The sequence below is a fragment of the Bubalus kerabau genome, chromosome 2 (assembly GCF_029407905.1).
Source record: "Bubalus kerabau isolate K-KA32 ecotype Philippines breed swamp buffalo chromosome 2, PCC_UOA_SB_1v2, whole genome shotgun sequence".
Taxonomy (NCBI): Eukaryota; Metazoa; Chordata; class Mammalia; order Artiodactyla; family Bovidae; genus Bubalus; species Bubalus kerabau.
Genome location: NC_073625.1, coordinates 177,139,548 through 177,155,687, shown reverse-complemented (window position 1 = coordinate 177,155,687; position 16,140 = coordinate 177,139,548). Strand labels below are relative to the sequence as shown.

The 16,140-nt window shown below is 38.7% G+C and overlaps 1 protein-coding gene across 8 annotated transcripts in view; it reads left to right on the top strand.

The window, feature by feature from the left end:
* Nucleotides 1-16,140, top strand: part of ARMC8 (armadillo repeat containing 8) — a 110,342-nt gene that overhangs the window by 20,844 nt on the left and 73,358 nt on the right. For 7 of the 8 annotated variants that reach the window (XM_055569579.1, XM_055569573.1, XM_055569575.1 and 4 more), the window contains exon 2: nucleotides 11,691-11,767. The exons of the other annotated variant lie outside the window; for it this stretch is intronic. In XM_055569579.1, the coding sequence (XP_055425554.1) occupies nucleotides 11,691-11,767 (77 nt within the window). The remainder of the gene's footprint in view (nucleotides 1-11,690; nucleotides 11,768-16,140) is intronic. 8 annotated transcript variants of the gene reach the window in all.

Genomic DNA, 16,140 nt, shown 5'->3' with positions numbered 1-16,140 from the left:
TTCATAATCGTGAAAAAAATAAATAAATAAATAAATTCATAATCATGAGCCTCAGGAAGGTTAAGTGCTGCCTGGCAGCGCTGATATATTTTCTGGTCCATACAGTGTCTTATTCTCGTCTTTTTCTTCACCCACCCTCCCATCCATCTCCACCATTTTAACTTTAAAAAAATAGAAATAATCGGACAGAATGTCCACAAGCTTTCACCACCATATCCACCTGATTAATTGCCTCTGGCTATTGTGCGGGCAGGAATCCTTCAGAAGAAATGGAGTAGCCATCATGGTCAACAAAAGAGTCTGAAATGCAGTACTTGGATGCAGTCTCAAAAATGACAGAATGATCTCTGGTAGTTTCCATGGCAAACCAATCAATATCACAGTGATCCAAGTCTATGCCCTAACCAGTAATGCTGAAGAAGCTGAAGTTGAACCATTCTATGAAGACCTACAAGACCTTTTAGAACTAACACCCAAAAAAGATGTCCTTTTCATTATAGGGGACTGGAATGCAAAAGTAGGAAGTCAAGAAACACCTGGAGTAACAGGCAAATATGGCCTTGGAATATGGAATGAAGCAGGGCAAAAACTAATAAGAGTTTTGCCAAGAAAATGCACTGGTCATAGCAGACACCCTCTTCCAACAACACAAGAGAAGACTCTACACATGGACATCACCAGATGGTCAACACCGAAATCAGATTGATTATATTCTTTGCAGCCAAAGATGGAGAAGCTCTATACAGTCAGCAAAAACAAGACCAGGAGCTGACTGTGGCTCAGATCATGAACTCCTTATTACCAGATTAAGACTTAAATTGAAGAAAGTAGGGAAAACCACTAGACAATTCAGGTATGACCTAAATCAAATCCCTTATGATTATACAGTGGAAGTGAGAAATAGATTTAAGGGCCTAGATCTGATAGATAGAGTGCCTGATGAACTATGGAATGAGGTTCGTGACATTGTACAGGAGACAGGGATCAAGACCATCCCCATGGGAAAGAAATGCAAAAAAGCAAAATGGCTGTCTGGGGAGGCCTTAGAAATAGCTGTGAAAAGAAGAGAAGTGAAAAGCAAAGGAGAAAAGGAAAGATATAAGCATCTGAATGCAGAATTCCAAAGAATAACAATAAGAGATAAGAAAGCCTTCCTCAGCAATCAATGCAAAGAAATAGGGGAAGACAACAGAATGGGAAAGACTAGAGATCTCTTCAAGAAAATTAGAGATACCAAGGGAACATTTCATGCAAAGATGGGCTCGATAAAGGACAGAAATCGTATGGACTTAACAGAAGCAGAAGAGATTAAGAAGAGATGGCAAGAATACACAGAAGAACTGTACAAAAAAGATCTTCACGGCCCAGATAATCACGATGGTGTGATCACTGACCTAGAGCCAGACATCCTGGATTGTAAAGTCAAGTGGGCCTTAGAAAGCATCACTACAAACAAAGCTAGTGGAGGTGATGGAATTCCAGTTGAGCTATTTCAAATCCTGAAAGATGATGCTGTGAAAGTGCTGCACTCAATATGCCAGCAAATTTGGAAAACTCAGCAGTGGCCACAGGACTGGAAAAGGTCAGTTTTCATTCCAATCCCAAAGAAAGGCAATGCCAAAGAATGCTCAAACTCCCACACAATTGCACTCATCTCACACACTAGTAAAGTAATGCTCAAAATTCTCCAAGCTAGACTTCAGCAATACGTGAATCATGAACTTCCTGATGTTCAAGCTGGTTTTAGAAAAGGCAGAGGAACCAGAGATCAAATTGCCAACATCCGCTGGATCATGGAAAAAGCAAGAGAGTTCCAGAAAAACATCTATTTCTGCTTTATTGACTATGCCAAAGCCTTTGACTGTGTGGACCACAATCAACTGTGGAAAATTCTTCAAGAGATGGGAATACCAGATTACCTGACCTGCCTCTTGAGAAATCTGTATGCAGGTCAGGAAGCAACAGTTAGAACTGGACATGGAACAACAGACTGGTTCCAAATAGGAAAAGGAGTTCATCAAGGCTGTCTGTTGTCACCCTGCTTATTTAATTTCTATGCAGAGTACATCATGAGAAACGCTGGACTGGAAGAAACACAAGCTGGAATCAAGATTGCTGGGAGAAATATCAATAACCTCAGATATGCAGATGACACCACCCTTATGGCAGAAAGTGAAGAGGAACTAAAGAGCCTCTTGATGAAAGTGAAAGAGGAGAGTGAAAAAGTTGGCTTAAAGCTCAACATTCAGAAAACTAAGATCATGGCATCCGGTCCCATCACTTCATGGGAAATAGATGGGGAAACATTGTCAGACTTTATTTTTCTGGGCTCCAAAATCACTGTAGATGGTGACTGCAGCCATGAAATTAAAAGACGCTTACTCCTTGGAAGGAAAGTTATGACCAACCTAGATAGCATATTCAAAAGCAGAGACATTTCTTTGCCAACAAAGGTCCGGCTAGTCAAGGCTATGGTTTTTCCTGTGGTCATGTATGGATGTGAGAGTTGGACTGTGAAGAAGGCTGAGCGCCGGAGAATTGATGCTTTTGAACTGTGTGGTGTTGGAGAAGACTCTTGAGAGTCCCTTGGACTGCAAGGAGATCCAACCAGTCCATTCTGAAAGAAATCAGCCCTGGGATTTCTTTGGAGGGAATGATGCTGAAGCTGAAACTCCAGTACTTTGGCCTCCTCATGCGAAGAGTTGACTCATTGGAAAAGACACTGATGCTGGGAGGGATTGTGGGCAGGAGGAGAAGGGGACGCCAGAGGATGAGATGGCTGGATGGCATCACTGACTCGATGGACGTGAGTCTGAGTGAACTCCGGGAGTTGGTGATATACAGGGAGGCCTGGCGTGCTGCGATTCATGGAGTCGAAAAGAGTCGGACACAACTCAGCGACTGAACTGAAGTGAACTGATTGTACTTTCCATGCTTTACTTCATCAGTAAATCCACTTTCTTCTCAATTATTCATGAACATTGTTCCAGAAGTTCTTCCCCTACCCCAATGCAGCATGTTTTTCTTTATATAAAAAAAAATTCCCTCAATGAATAAATATGCTTTAATGTATTCCTTCTTAAAAAAAAAAAACTTCTCCTGACTTCACCTTTCTAACTACTTCTCTCTTCTCTCTCCTTTACAGTGAAAATCCTTGAAAGAGTTGTCTGTATTTACTTTTCTAATTCCTCTTTACCCATTCTCTCTTAACCCTCCCCAAGCAAGCTTTGGCCCCACCACTCTGCACATACTGTTGTTGTCAAGATCATTTGATGATCTCCATGTTCCTGAATCCAACTTTTGTTATTGTTGTTCAGTTGCCCAGTCGTGTCTGACTCTTTCGTACCCCATGGACTGCAGCATGCCAGGTTTCCCGTCCCTCACCATCTCCCGAAGTTTGCCCAAGTTCATGTCCATTGCATCATTGATGCCATCCAGCCATCTCATCCTCTGACGCCCTCTTCTTCTTCTGCCCTCAACCTTTCCCAGCATCAGAGACTTTTCCAGTGAGTCAGCTGTTTGCATCAGGTGACCAGAATACTGGAGCTTCAGCTCCAGCATCAGTCCTTCCAATGAGTATTCAGGGTTGATTTCCCTTAAGATTGACTGGTTTGATCTCCTTCTTGTCCAGGGGACTCTCAGGAGTCTTCTCCAGCACCAGAGTTTGAATTCATCGATTCTTTGGCGCTCTGCCTTCTTCACAGTCCAGTTCTCACAAACGTGTGTGACCACTGGGAAGACCATAGCCTTGATTATATGGACCTTTGTTGGCAGAGTAATGTCTCTTTTTTTCAATACACTGTCTAGGTTTGTCATAACTTTCCTGCCAAGAAGCAATCATCTCTAATTTCATGGCTGCAGTCACCATCTGCAGTGATTTTAGAGCCCAAAAGAGGAAATCTGTCACTGCTTTCTACCTTTTCCCCTTCTATTTGCCATGAAGTAATGGGGCCAGGTGCCATGATCTTAGTTTTTTTTAATATTTAGTTTTAAGCAGACTCTTTCACTCTCCTCCTTCACCCTCACCAAGAGGCTCTTTAGTTCCTCTTCGCTTTCTGCCATTTAGAGTGATATCATCTGCATATCTGAGGTTATTGATGTTTCTCCTACGTATCTCTATTCCCAGCTTGTAACTCATCCAGCCTGGCATATCTCATGATGTATTCAGCATATAGGTTAAATAAACAGGGTGACAGCAGACAGCCTTGTTGTACTCCTTTTTCAGTCCTGAGCCAATCAGTTGTTCTATTCAGAGTTCTAACTGTTGCTTCTTGACGCACTTACAGGTTTCTCAGGAGACAGGTAAGATGGTCTGGTAGTCCCATCTCTTTAAGAGCTTTCTGAAGTTGTTATGATCCACACAGTCAAAGGCTTTAGCATCATTAATGAAACAGGTAGATGTTTTTCTGGAATTCTCTAGCTTTCTCTATGATCCAGTGAATGTTGGCAATTGATCTCTGGTTCCTTTTCCTTTTCTAAACCCAGTTTGGACATCTGGAAGTTCTTGGTTCACATAGTGCTGAAGCCTAGTATGTAGGATTTTCAGCATGGCCTTACTAGCGTGGGAGATGAGTGCAATTGTTTGATGGTTAGCACATTCTTTAGTGCTACTCTTCTTGGGAATTTGGATGATGATTGACCTTTTCCAGTCCTGTGACCACTGTTGGGTCTTCCAGATTCGCTGACATATTGAGTGCAATGCTTTGATAGCGTCATCCTTTAGGATTTTGAATAGCTCTATTGGAATTCTATCACATCCACTAGCTTTATTAACAGCAGTGCTTCCTAAGGCCCATTTGACTTCACACTTCTGGATGTCTCGCTGTGGGTGACTAACCACACCATCATAGTTATCTGGTTCAGTAAGATTATTTTTTGTACAGTTCTGTGTATTCTTACCATCTCTTCTTGATCTCGTCAGCGTCTACTAGATCTCTACTGTTTCTGTCCCTTATTGTGCCCATCTCTGGGCAAAATGTTCCCTTGATATCTCGTTTTCCTGAAGAGACCTCTAGTCTCTCCCCTTCTGTTATTTTCCTCTGTTTTTGTGCACTGTTTGTTGAAGAAGCCCTTCTTGTCTCTCATTGCTGTTCTTTGGAATTCTGCGTTTAGTTAGGTGTACCTTTCCCTTTCTCCCTTGCTCTGCTTCTCCTCTTTCTTCAGCTATTTGTAAAGCCTCCTCAGATGACCACTTTGCCTTCTTGCTTTTCTTTTTCTTTGGGATGGTTTTGTTCGCTGCCTCCTGTACAATATTATGGACCTCCATCCATAGTTCTTCAGGCACACTGTTTACCAGATCTAATCCCTTGAATCTATTTGTCTCCTCCACTGCATATTCATAGGGGATTTGATTTAAGTTGTATCTGACTGGCCTAGTGGTTTTCCCCACTCTCTTTAGTTTAAGCCTGAGTCTTGCTATGAGAAGCTGATGATCTGAGCCATAGTCAGCTCATCAACCCAACGTTTAGGTCTTAGTTATTATCTTATGCTACACATCCATGGCATTTGGCATAATTAATTACTCCCTTCTTAAAACATTACCTTATCTGGCTTCTTAGACTTCTTCCCATCACACTGGCTGCTTGTTCAGGTGCTTCAGAGTTCAGTCTTGGGCTCTGCTTTATCCTAAGTGAATTTATCCTGTTTATACTACTCCTGTTTATACTCATCTCCCTAATTTGTATCTCCCACTCAATAGGTCTCTCCTAACCTCTTGACATATATTCAACTGTAACTTGACAGTCTCACTTGGAAGGCTAATAAAATTTTCAGTTCTAACAAAAACTGAACTTTTGATCTTCTCACTCAGAGTTATATCTCCCACAGTCTTCCCCATCTCAGTAACTGGCAGCTCAGTCTTTCTGGATGCTCAGGCAGAAACTTTAAGTATTATCCTTGGCTCCTCTATTCTTTCACGTCCCTCATCTATTCCAACAGCATATCCAATTTGATAGTCATTTCAACTTTAACATTTATCTGGAATCTGAGTGACTCTTACTACCTCCAAAACTCTTGCCCTAGTCCAGACTTCCTTTATCTCTCTCAAATAATAGCATTTCTGATTATTGAAACAGCCTCTTACCTAGTCTCTCTGCTTTGTTCTCTAGCCCAGCCCACATATTTGTCTGTTTCTATAGTTGCAACTAGAGCAGTCCTTTTAAAGCAAGTCAGTTCATGTCTAATGGCTTCCCAAATCACACCATAAAAATAAAAATTCTTATAGTGACCAACAAGACTCTATACCAATGTTGTCCAGTGGAAAAATAATGCAAGCCACTTACATAATTTTAAATTTTCTAGCAACCATGCTGTAAAAATAAAAAGAAAACAGATGAAGTTAATTTTAATGTTAAATCTAATTTAAACCTATATACAGAATATTATTTGAACATACAGTTAATGTAGGAAATTGTTAATGAAATTGTTTTACTTTTTTATATCAAGTCTTCAAAAATCTGGTATGTATTTTACACAATTTTGATGCCAAATTTTGGTTGGAAATACTTGATTGGTATTTAGGTTTCATGAAATTTACAGTTGAAAGTAGATTTACATACCCAAGTATTTCTAAACAGTCTTAAAAGTTTTCTAATAATTGAATCCAGCATTGGTTTTTACATATTTAATTTTAATTAATTAAAATTTAAAAAATTTAAATTCAACTTCTAGCCACATTTCAAATGTCCAATAGCCATATGAGGCTAGTGGCTATCATATTGGACACCGCAGCTCTTTACCATCTGGCCCCTCTTCTCTGAACTTATCTCCTACTGTTTTCTCCTTTGCTCATTCTGCTCCAGCTGTCACAGCCTCCTGTTCTTTGATCCCCTCAGACACTTCCCGTTTCAGAGCCTTTGCATTTGTTGTTCTCTTTGCTTAACAAGCTTTGCTCCCAGATAGCTGCATGACTTACTCCTTGACCTTTTTCAACTCTTTGCTCAAGTGTCACTTTTTCTCTGAGCACCTATTTAGTATCTGTACCAATTGCCTTCTCTCTCAAAGTCTTTTATTTTCAGGCTGCCTTTTTTTTTAAATATTTATTTTTATTTATTTATTTGGCTGTGCACGGTCTTAGTTGTGGCATGTGGGATCTAGTTCCCCAATCAGGGATCAAACTCAGGGTCCCAGCGTTGAGAGAGCTTAAGAGTCTTAGCCACTGGACCACCAGGGGAGTCCCTCCAGGCTGCCTTTTGAAAGACAAGAGAACAGGGCTGAAAGTGGAGAGATGGCTTGATCTACAAAGGAAAGCAGTGAAATATGAGAAATGTCCCGTACAAACAACTAAATGAATATGTTAAGCAGAAGCATAGAGTAAAGTCACTTTGAACAACAGACTATATCCTCTCAGCTTGCTACTATGTAGGCAGCTCAGAGGATCCATTTTTGTACATATGACCGACACCTTTATAGGTGTAAGGTCTATACAATTCTGCCTTAGCTCCCTCTTATATCTCTTTGGCACCTAGCATAGAACTTTGACCCAAAGGCAGTGTAACGTTTCACTTATTGGCTACGTATTGATTGACCTTCCGTGCTTTATAGTCTGCAGTTACCTTTCTACCCTCTCCCCTTCTTTTTCAGTGCCGCCAACTGGTATCCTTGCTGATGGTATTTGGGTGTTGGCTTCTCTCACCTTATGGGTGTCGTTGTGACCCTGATTCTTTCCTTATCTATTCTTGTGCACTCTTAACTCATCTTCTAAAACCAACTCCTCTAAGAAGTCTTCACTGATTCTCTCAGTTTATTAATACTCTCCTAAGTGCTACTACCGCACAATTGCACTCATCTCACACGCTAGTAAAGTCATGCTCAAAATTCTCCAAGCCAGGCTTCAGCAATACGTGAACCGTGAACTTCCTGATGTTCCAGCTGGTTTTAGAAAAGGCAGAGGAACCAGAGATCAAATTGCCAACATCCGCTGGGTCATGGAAAAAGCAAGAGAGTTCCAGAAAAACATCTATTTCTGCTTTATTGACTATGCCAAAGCCTTTGACTGTGTGGATCACAATCAACTGTGGAAAATTCGTCAAGAGATGGGAATACCAGACCACCTGACCTGCCTCCTGAGAAATCTGTATGCGGGTCAGGAAGCAACAGTCAGAACTGGACATGGAACAACAGACTGGTTCCAAATAGGAAAAGGAGTACGTCACGGCTGCGTATTGTCACCCTGCTTATTTAACTTCTATGCAGAGTACATCATGAGAAACGCTGGGCTGGAAGAAACACAAGCTGGAATCAAGATTGCCGGGAGAAATAGCAATAACCTCAGATATGCAGATGACACCACCCTTATGGCAGAAAGTGAAGAGGAACTCAAAAGCCTCTTGATGAAAGTGAAAGAGGAGAGTGAAAAAGTTGGCTTAAAGCTCAACATTCAGAAAACGAAGATCATGGCATCTGGTCCCATCACTTCATGGGAAATAGATGGGGAAGCAGTGGAAACAGTGTCAGACTCTATTTTTCTGGGCTCCAAAATCACTGCAGATGGTGACTGCAGCCATGAAATTAAAAGACGCTTACTCCTTGGAAGGAAAGTTATGACCAACCTAGATAGCATATTCAAAAGCAGAGACATTTCTTTGCCAACAAAGGTCCGGCTAGTCAAGGCTATGGTTTTTCCTGTGGTCATGTATGGATGTGAGAGTTGGACTGTGAAGAAGGCTGAGTGCTGAAGAATTGATGCTTTTGAACTGTGGTATTGGAGAAGACTCTTGAGAGTCCCTTGGACTGCCAGGAGATCCAACCAGTCCATTGTGAAGGAGATCAGCCCTGGGATTTCTTTGGAAGGAATGATGCTAAAGCTGAAACTCCAGTCCTTTGGCCACCTCATGCGAAGAGTTGACTCATTGGAAAAGACTCTGATGCTGGGAGGGATTGGGGGCAGGAGGAGAAGGGGACGCCAGAGGATGAGATGGCTGGATGGCATCACTGACTCGAAGGACGTGAGTCTCACTGAACTCCGGGGGTTGGTGTTGGACAGGGAGGCCTGGCGTGCTTCGATTCATGGGGTCACAAAGAGTCGGACACTACTGAGTGACTGAACTGAACTAAGTGCTACCTTTATTTGTGTATACTTCTGTTTTATATTCTAACAGGGAATATAAACATGTAAACATAGTTACAATAGAATATGAATTTTTGAGGGGAGAGACCGTGCCTTTTTTTTTTTTTTAACTTTAATGCTTTCCTTTGTAGCTTGCATATCTTATTAATAGATAGGCAGTGCTTATTAAATGAATGTACAGAGAAGTAGACATGTTGTTAATGGGAGAAATTTGTTATTTAAATTATAGGTTTTATTTTATTTTATTTTATTTTATTTTTTAATATTTCTTCTGGCAATCTTGACTCCAGCTTGTGCTTCTTCCAGCCCAGAATTTCTCATGATATACTCTGCATATAAGTTAAATAAGCACGGTGACAATATACAGCCTTGACGTATTCCTTTCCTGATTTGGAACCAGTCAGTTGTTCTGGTTCTAACTGGTTCAACAGTTCTAACTGTTGCTTCCTGACCTGCATATAGGTTTCTCAAGAGGCAGGTCAAGTGGTCTGGTATTCCCACCTCTTGAAGAATTTTTCACAGTTTATTGTGATCCACACAGTCAAAGGCTTTGGCATAGTCTATCAAGCAGAAATAGATGTTTTTCTGGAACTCTCTTGCTTTTTCGATGGTCCAGCAGATGTTGGCCATTTGATCTCTGGTTCCTCTGCTTTTTCTAAAACCAGCTTGAATATTTGGAAGTTCACAGTTCACATATAGCTGAAGCCTGGCTTGGAGAATTTTGAGCATTACTTTACTAGCGTGTGAGATGAGTGCAATTGTGTGGTAGTTTGAGCATTCTTTGGATTGCCTTCCTTTGGGATTGGAATGAAAATGGACCTTTTCCAGTCCTGTGGCCACTGCTGAGTTTTCCAAATTTGCTGGCATATTGAGTGTAGCACTTTCACAGCATCATCTTTCAGGATTTGGAATAGCTCAACTGGAATTCCATCACCTCCACTAGCTTTGTTCATAGTGATGCTTTCTAAGGCCCACTTGACTTCACATTCCAGGATGTCTGGCTGTAGGTGAGGGTTTTATTTTTATTTTATTTTTATTTTTATTTTATTTTTTTATTTTTTATTTTTTATTTTATATTTTATTTTATATATTATATTTTATATTTTATTATATTTATTTTTATTTTAATTATAGGTTTTAAACCCAAGTACCTTTTTAAAAACCACATTGAGAGGCAAGAGATATAGACCTGTGGAGACAAACAGTAAAATCAAAGATCAGTCCTTACATAGCAGGGAATCTTAAGAGTCTGAAGTTCTCAGATGGACTTAGCATTGTTGGAAAGCCAGGAAAGCCCATGTGCTCAGATGAAGTGAGAGGACGTATCTGTATTATGGGAATGCTGTTTTCAGTTTTATCCTGGATTTTGCTCTTGGGTATATTATTTTGAGGAAACCAGACCTGTTAGCAAGTACTTTATGTTACCTGTTAGGCATAGGAATTTTCATCAGTGTGTCTTTATTTGCTGCCAGTTTGTTCTTTATAAATGGAGTATGTATTAAAAATAGGTATTTGTGTTGCCTACAAGGATATTTTTGTTGCAAACCCATAATATGAACATACACTTTGATTTTTAGCTTAACTATATTGTCTGAAATTTTTTCCAGAGTTATTTTCAGAGACTCAGAATTTTAAGCTGACACTGTGTCTTGGCAGTTAACTCTTTTCTGATCAGGGATTCTGGGTAAACTGGAAAAGTGTTTCTTCCTCTCTATAAAAATTTATTGCTAATGGTTGATAGTATATGAGCAGCATATTCCAGCAGGCATCAGAAAGAAATAGCAAGGGATAAAAGTTCTTTCTTCCTGGTTCTTAAACATATGTTCGTTGTTTTAAATAATGTTAAGCATTGAAAATTAAATATAAAAATAAGTATACCCCCCAAATAAGTATTACAGGAAATAACATAATAGAGCAAACCCCAAAATACAAATAAAAGAAGGTAAGTGTCTCCCTTGTTCTTCATATTCTAATTCCTCCCCCTTCTGGTCAGCTTTAGCCAATTCAGACTGGGTAACTCTTTTGGACCTGATAAATCACCCTAATTTTTAATTTTTTTTTTTCCTCACAGAAAGTGTGATAACAACTCCTTTATATTAGTTTTTATTTTTTACATATGTCTGCTTCTTAGCAATAGAGCTCCTCTCTGTCACTCTGAGGGTCTTCCTCTTGCACCAAGACTACCCTTCATAAACTGTTCATAAAGTCCTTTCCCATTTTTCCTTGATGAGAACAGATTTTCCCTCCCTTTAGTGGATATAAACAGAAACAACATTCCTATCTTTTTTTCGTATGTAGGTGACATCCAGCACTTAATTAAGAAACTTAGCTTGCTTGCCTCTTAATACTTAGGCTCAATTCTGTTGGCAAAGCTTGCAGTGCTCACTACAAAGGTTTCACTGTCTAGTTATGCTAGTAAGAACTGGGTGTCTCTTTCTTGCTCATCTTATTTTTTATCTTGTCACAAGATTTTCTCAGATTGATTTAATATGATAAGCATATATAAAAATTTGAATGCTTCTGCTTTAAGTTAGATTATATAGCTATTTGATGTTATAGGTGATACTGTGAATTTGTGATTTGCATGGCTTCAGATGTCATAATTTTTCCCCCCACTTTCTAGGAAGTAACAGCTAGCAGTCGCCACTATGTTGACAGGCTATTTGACCCTGATCCCCAGAAAGTTCTACAAGGTGTCATGTAAGTAGTATGTATTTAAGAGTCTATCAAAAAATCTTGTTTGTTTTATGTTTGAATCTGTTAAGTATTATAATTCTGAAAATGCAGGGTTATAACTTTTCTGTTTTGAAAAGACTCCTTGACATTCATGACTTTAATATGATACTGAAAAGAATTGTCTGTTGGGTAGTTAACATGGTTAGCTTCATTTTTTTTGTAGAATACTTGCTTTACATTTTTTAAAATGTTTAGTTTGGAGAAGGTTTTTGTTACTTTAATATCTAGCAAAAGCAAGAGAGTAAAATTGGTGATCTTTTATCATTTGAAAAGGCCTGGAGAATAGGTCATTGGGGCTAGAGGTGGTTTTGTTTTGTTTTTGGTTAACTCATTGACGGTCTCTAAAGTTTGGATTTCCTAGTGATGTTTTAAATATCAGGATTTAGAAAGCAGTCATTAGAAAATTTAAGTAAACTCTTGATAACCTTAATGTCCATCTTTTCTCTAGAATTGCCTCATGTTTAATGAGACGAAATGTTTTTAAGCAACATATCTGAGGTGATTATACTTAAAAATAATTAAGTGGTACGAGTGCAGTAAGATTGCAAATGATTGAAAGAATTCTTTCTCCTAAGAGCAGGTTTTTATGCTCTTATCACACCACTTCTAAGAAAGAAAAAAGTGAAAATGAAAGTTGCTCAGTCGTGTCTGACTCTTTGCGACCCCATGGACTATATAGTCCATGGAATTCTCCAGGCCAGAATACTGAAGTGGGTAGCCTTTCCCTTCTCCAGAGATTCTTCCCAACCCAGGGATCAAACCCAGGTCTCTTGCATTGAAGGTCTAGCCTAAGACAACTCATTGGGTTGGGAAACACAGAGCACCCATAGCAGTGAGCTGTGTCCTGGGAAAGGAGGACCCCAGAAATAGGAGGATGAGATACATTTGGGATAGCAGTGAGGCACTCATTTGTCCCTTTCTTCTTCTTACCCTGTTAGTGTTATCAGCAAGATAGCATCTTTAGCTTAACTCTTGCTCAACCTTGGCACAGCTAGGATGCTTTGTTTATGGAAGTTTCTACTGACTGTTAATTCTTATTGGATGCCCACCCCCCACTTTCCAAAAAAAAAAAAAAGGCTGTATATAAGGGATGTCTTGGAGGGAGTGGTTTATTTCTAAAGTAGAGGCAAGATAAACAAGCAAGGCTGCTTAACTATTCAAACTGAGCTAGAAGGAAAGGTGAGGAGGAGCTGAATGGAGACCAACATGGGATACTTAACACCTTCTTTTCATGTCTTCTCAGTTTACAGAGACAAGAGATGGTATTTCTTGTTTTCTCATTATGTTAACTTTGCCTTTATCTTCTTAACTAGGCTAGACTTTATAATGATTTAATCAACCCCTGTAAGTCTAGTTTGACTAATGCCAGGGTAATGGTATTAAATCCATCTGTTAAATCTGGAGAAGGAAATGGCAGCCCACTCCAGTATTCTGGCCTGGAAAATCCCATGGACGGCAGAGCCTGGTAGGCTACTGTCCATGGGGTCGCAAAGAGTCGGACACAACTGAGCGACTTCACTTCACTTCACTTCACACACACATATTAGTTGAAGGGATAGGTCAAATTGATATGCTTTCTTAGACAAGCAGACACTCCCCCCATACAAAGCCAATTGATAATCCTAGATATCACTTAAGATTCCTCAATAAACAGTTCAGTTGGAAATGTCAAACTCATTAAGTGTTCAGTAAATGATAGATGTTATTGTTGTTGTTGTTTTAATTATTTCTGCTACTATGGTTGTTTAGGAGGAAAGCTAAATTTCTCGGTTAAGGATTCATCATGAAAGACTTGTATCTTGATTTGTGTCTCATATATGTAGCTAATTCAAGTGTTAATTGTCACTGTTAGAAATTTCTCATTTACCCAAAGATATCATAGCTTCTTGAAAGGTGATAAAATATCAAATAAAGCATAAAAAACACTGGGAAGACTGTATTATTACAAACCAACTAACATATAGCTTGATAAACTTAATGCCTCTTAAGAAATTGTTAAGTCTCAGACACTTAGCTGTCAGCTAAGAAGATAAGAAAGGTTTTGGGGGAGGGAGGGGTAGTAGAGTGGAAAGAATACGGGCTTTCAAGCTGTTCAACTGTAAGTTAAATACCTGCCTCTGATATTTCCTAGTAGAGTCCTTTCCTAGTGTAATGCTTGGGCAAGTTATCTCATTTCCTTGAGCCTCAACTTTATCATCTGTAAAGGGAGAGTAATACTGCCCATCTTGCCAAGTTGTTAAAGGATTAAGTCAGAAATATAAAATTCAGTACCTGGTATGTTGTGGATACCCACAAATTGGCACTTCAGTGGTTAGTAGTTACCAGCCCTAATTTAAAACAACTTCAAAAGTAAGATGATTCTTTTCAAAGAAGTGAAAGAAAAATTTTAAAAATATCAAAGAGATAAAACAATTCCCACCGAAAGAAGAGGGAGAGGAGCTAGAAGTTTTTGATTCAGATAAGAAAATGTGAATGATAACATTTTCCAGTAAACCTGATTGCTACCTATAGTTTTAAAATCTATTTTTAGCTTGAAATGGACCGATCAACTCAAGTCCTTTCACTTTATGGCCTTTAGAGGTGTGTGTAGTATGATTTGATAAAGCTTTCTTTACCTCAGAGAGAAAAAATTATTTTTCTGACTTAATTCTTGCCTGAACTTTGTTACTGCCTGAAAATTAATTGTGTATAGTCAAGAGAATGAAAAGTGAATCACATTTTTAACATTTTATTCATTTTTAAGTAACCTTATCTAATATAAGAATAATACAGTATTGATAGACAAAAAGAGGGAACCAAAATGATGTTTAGGAATAGAGAGTTGACCAGTTCTTTTTTTTTAATACACATTACACAGCCACTGTTGAGTCATTCATACAGAGACCATTACTAGACCAAAATAAGCAGGTAGAAGGGAGGTGGCCACAGATCGTAAACAACCAAAGGTAGATTTCTAATTTTAGAGAAGGAAAAGAACAGAGGCTGAAGTAATCTGCTTTGAATCTAAAATATCCAATGAGAAAGACATAAAAGAATTGACTAGCTTTAGCTATAAGAGTTCTATCATTTTTCTAGCAATATTTATCTGATTTTTCACTAGTGGGAAAAACAAAATTGAAGAAATTAAAGATGAATTATAACTTTCCATCATGACCAGTAGCTAATTGCTCAGCTGAGTTAGAGCCATAGCCCTAGCTGTAAACAGAGGGAACTTTGTAGATAACTTGTGTTGTGAAGGACCATTTTACCTAGTTAGTGATGATTGAGGATTCATCGTAGAACAACTTTTTGTTGTTGTTAATAGTGCAGTATTTAGCATATATTTGAATGGTCCTATTATATTAAAGGTTGAGAGCACTGGCTCTTAACCACTAGACCACCAACGAGGGTATATTAAAGCTTTGAAAACAGAATTCGGTCCTGAAAAGCAAGGTTTCAAATGCATAACTGAGTAGTTTGGAGTCAGAGAGAACAGGGAGGTCAGCTGTGTAGGTCATAAATGTATAGCCTTTGCAACTACAACAGAGAGTAGGTACATCAGATAAGCTACATTGTATTGCAGATTTTGAGCTTCCTCTAGTGTGGTGATCTGTGTGTGACTTAAAACAGTTACAGATGTTTTTGGTGCAGTTACTCTGGTGTTAGCTCAACCATGTTAAATCTCATAGTTGCAGAAGAATAGCTGTTGAAATATTTTTGTAGATCTTAGGTCAAAGCTGCTTAAACATTGTGCTTTTTGACATACCTAAGTTAGAGCACCTGAATCTTGTTTTTACATTAGTGATTCTCCATGAAAAAAATAGGTATCCCTATGCGGCCTTATGTTGATGATATTCCTATGTTGAAAGGCAAAAGATAGTATAAGCAAATGTGGCTAGCTTTATAGTTTCAAAGTTGAATCAAAGTAGAGAACTAGATAACTAGGTAATCAAACTCCTTCTGATAAACTAAGGCAGGCAGTTGTGGATACTGTAGAATTGTGTGGTTTTCATCAAGTATCTGTTTTTAAAAAGTGTCTTCTGAAGTGTTTTAATGTACTGCTGAAATCATTTGGTAATGATTTTTCTGTACATCATTTTCTGGTTTCAGGGAAATATATACCTCTGGTTTCAGTAGAATATAGACACTTTCCATTTTCTTGCATGAGCTAAAAATATGAGCTGCCATAAAAATGAAGCCTCTGGTTTTTGGAAATTTCAAGTTAAAGGATAAGTTTTAGGATAATTCAAAAGAAATATCCTGTTAATCTTAACAGTTAAAAGTTAACTTTGAACTTTTAAAGGTGTTACAGGTAAACAGGAGTGAAGATGACCTTAATACCAAATGCAATGGAGTGA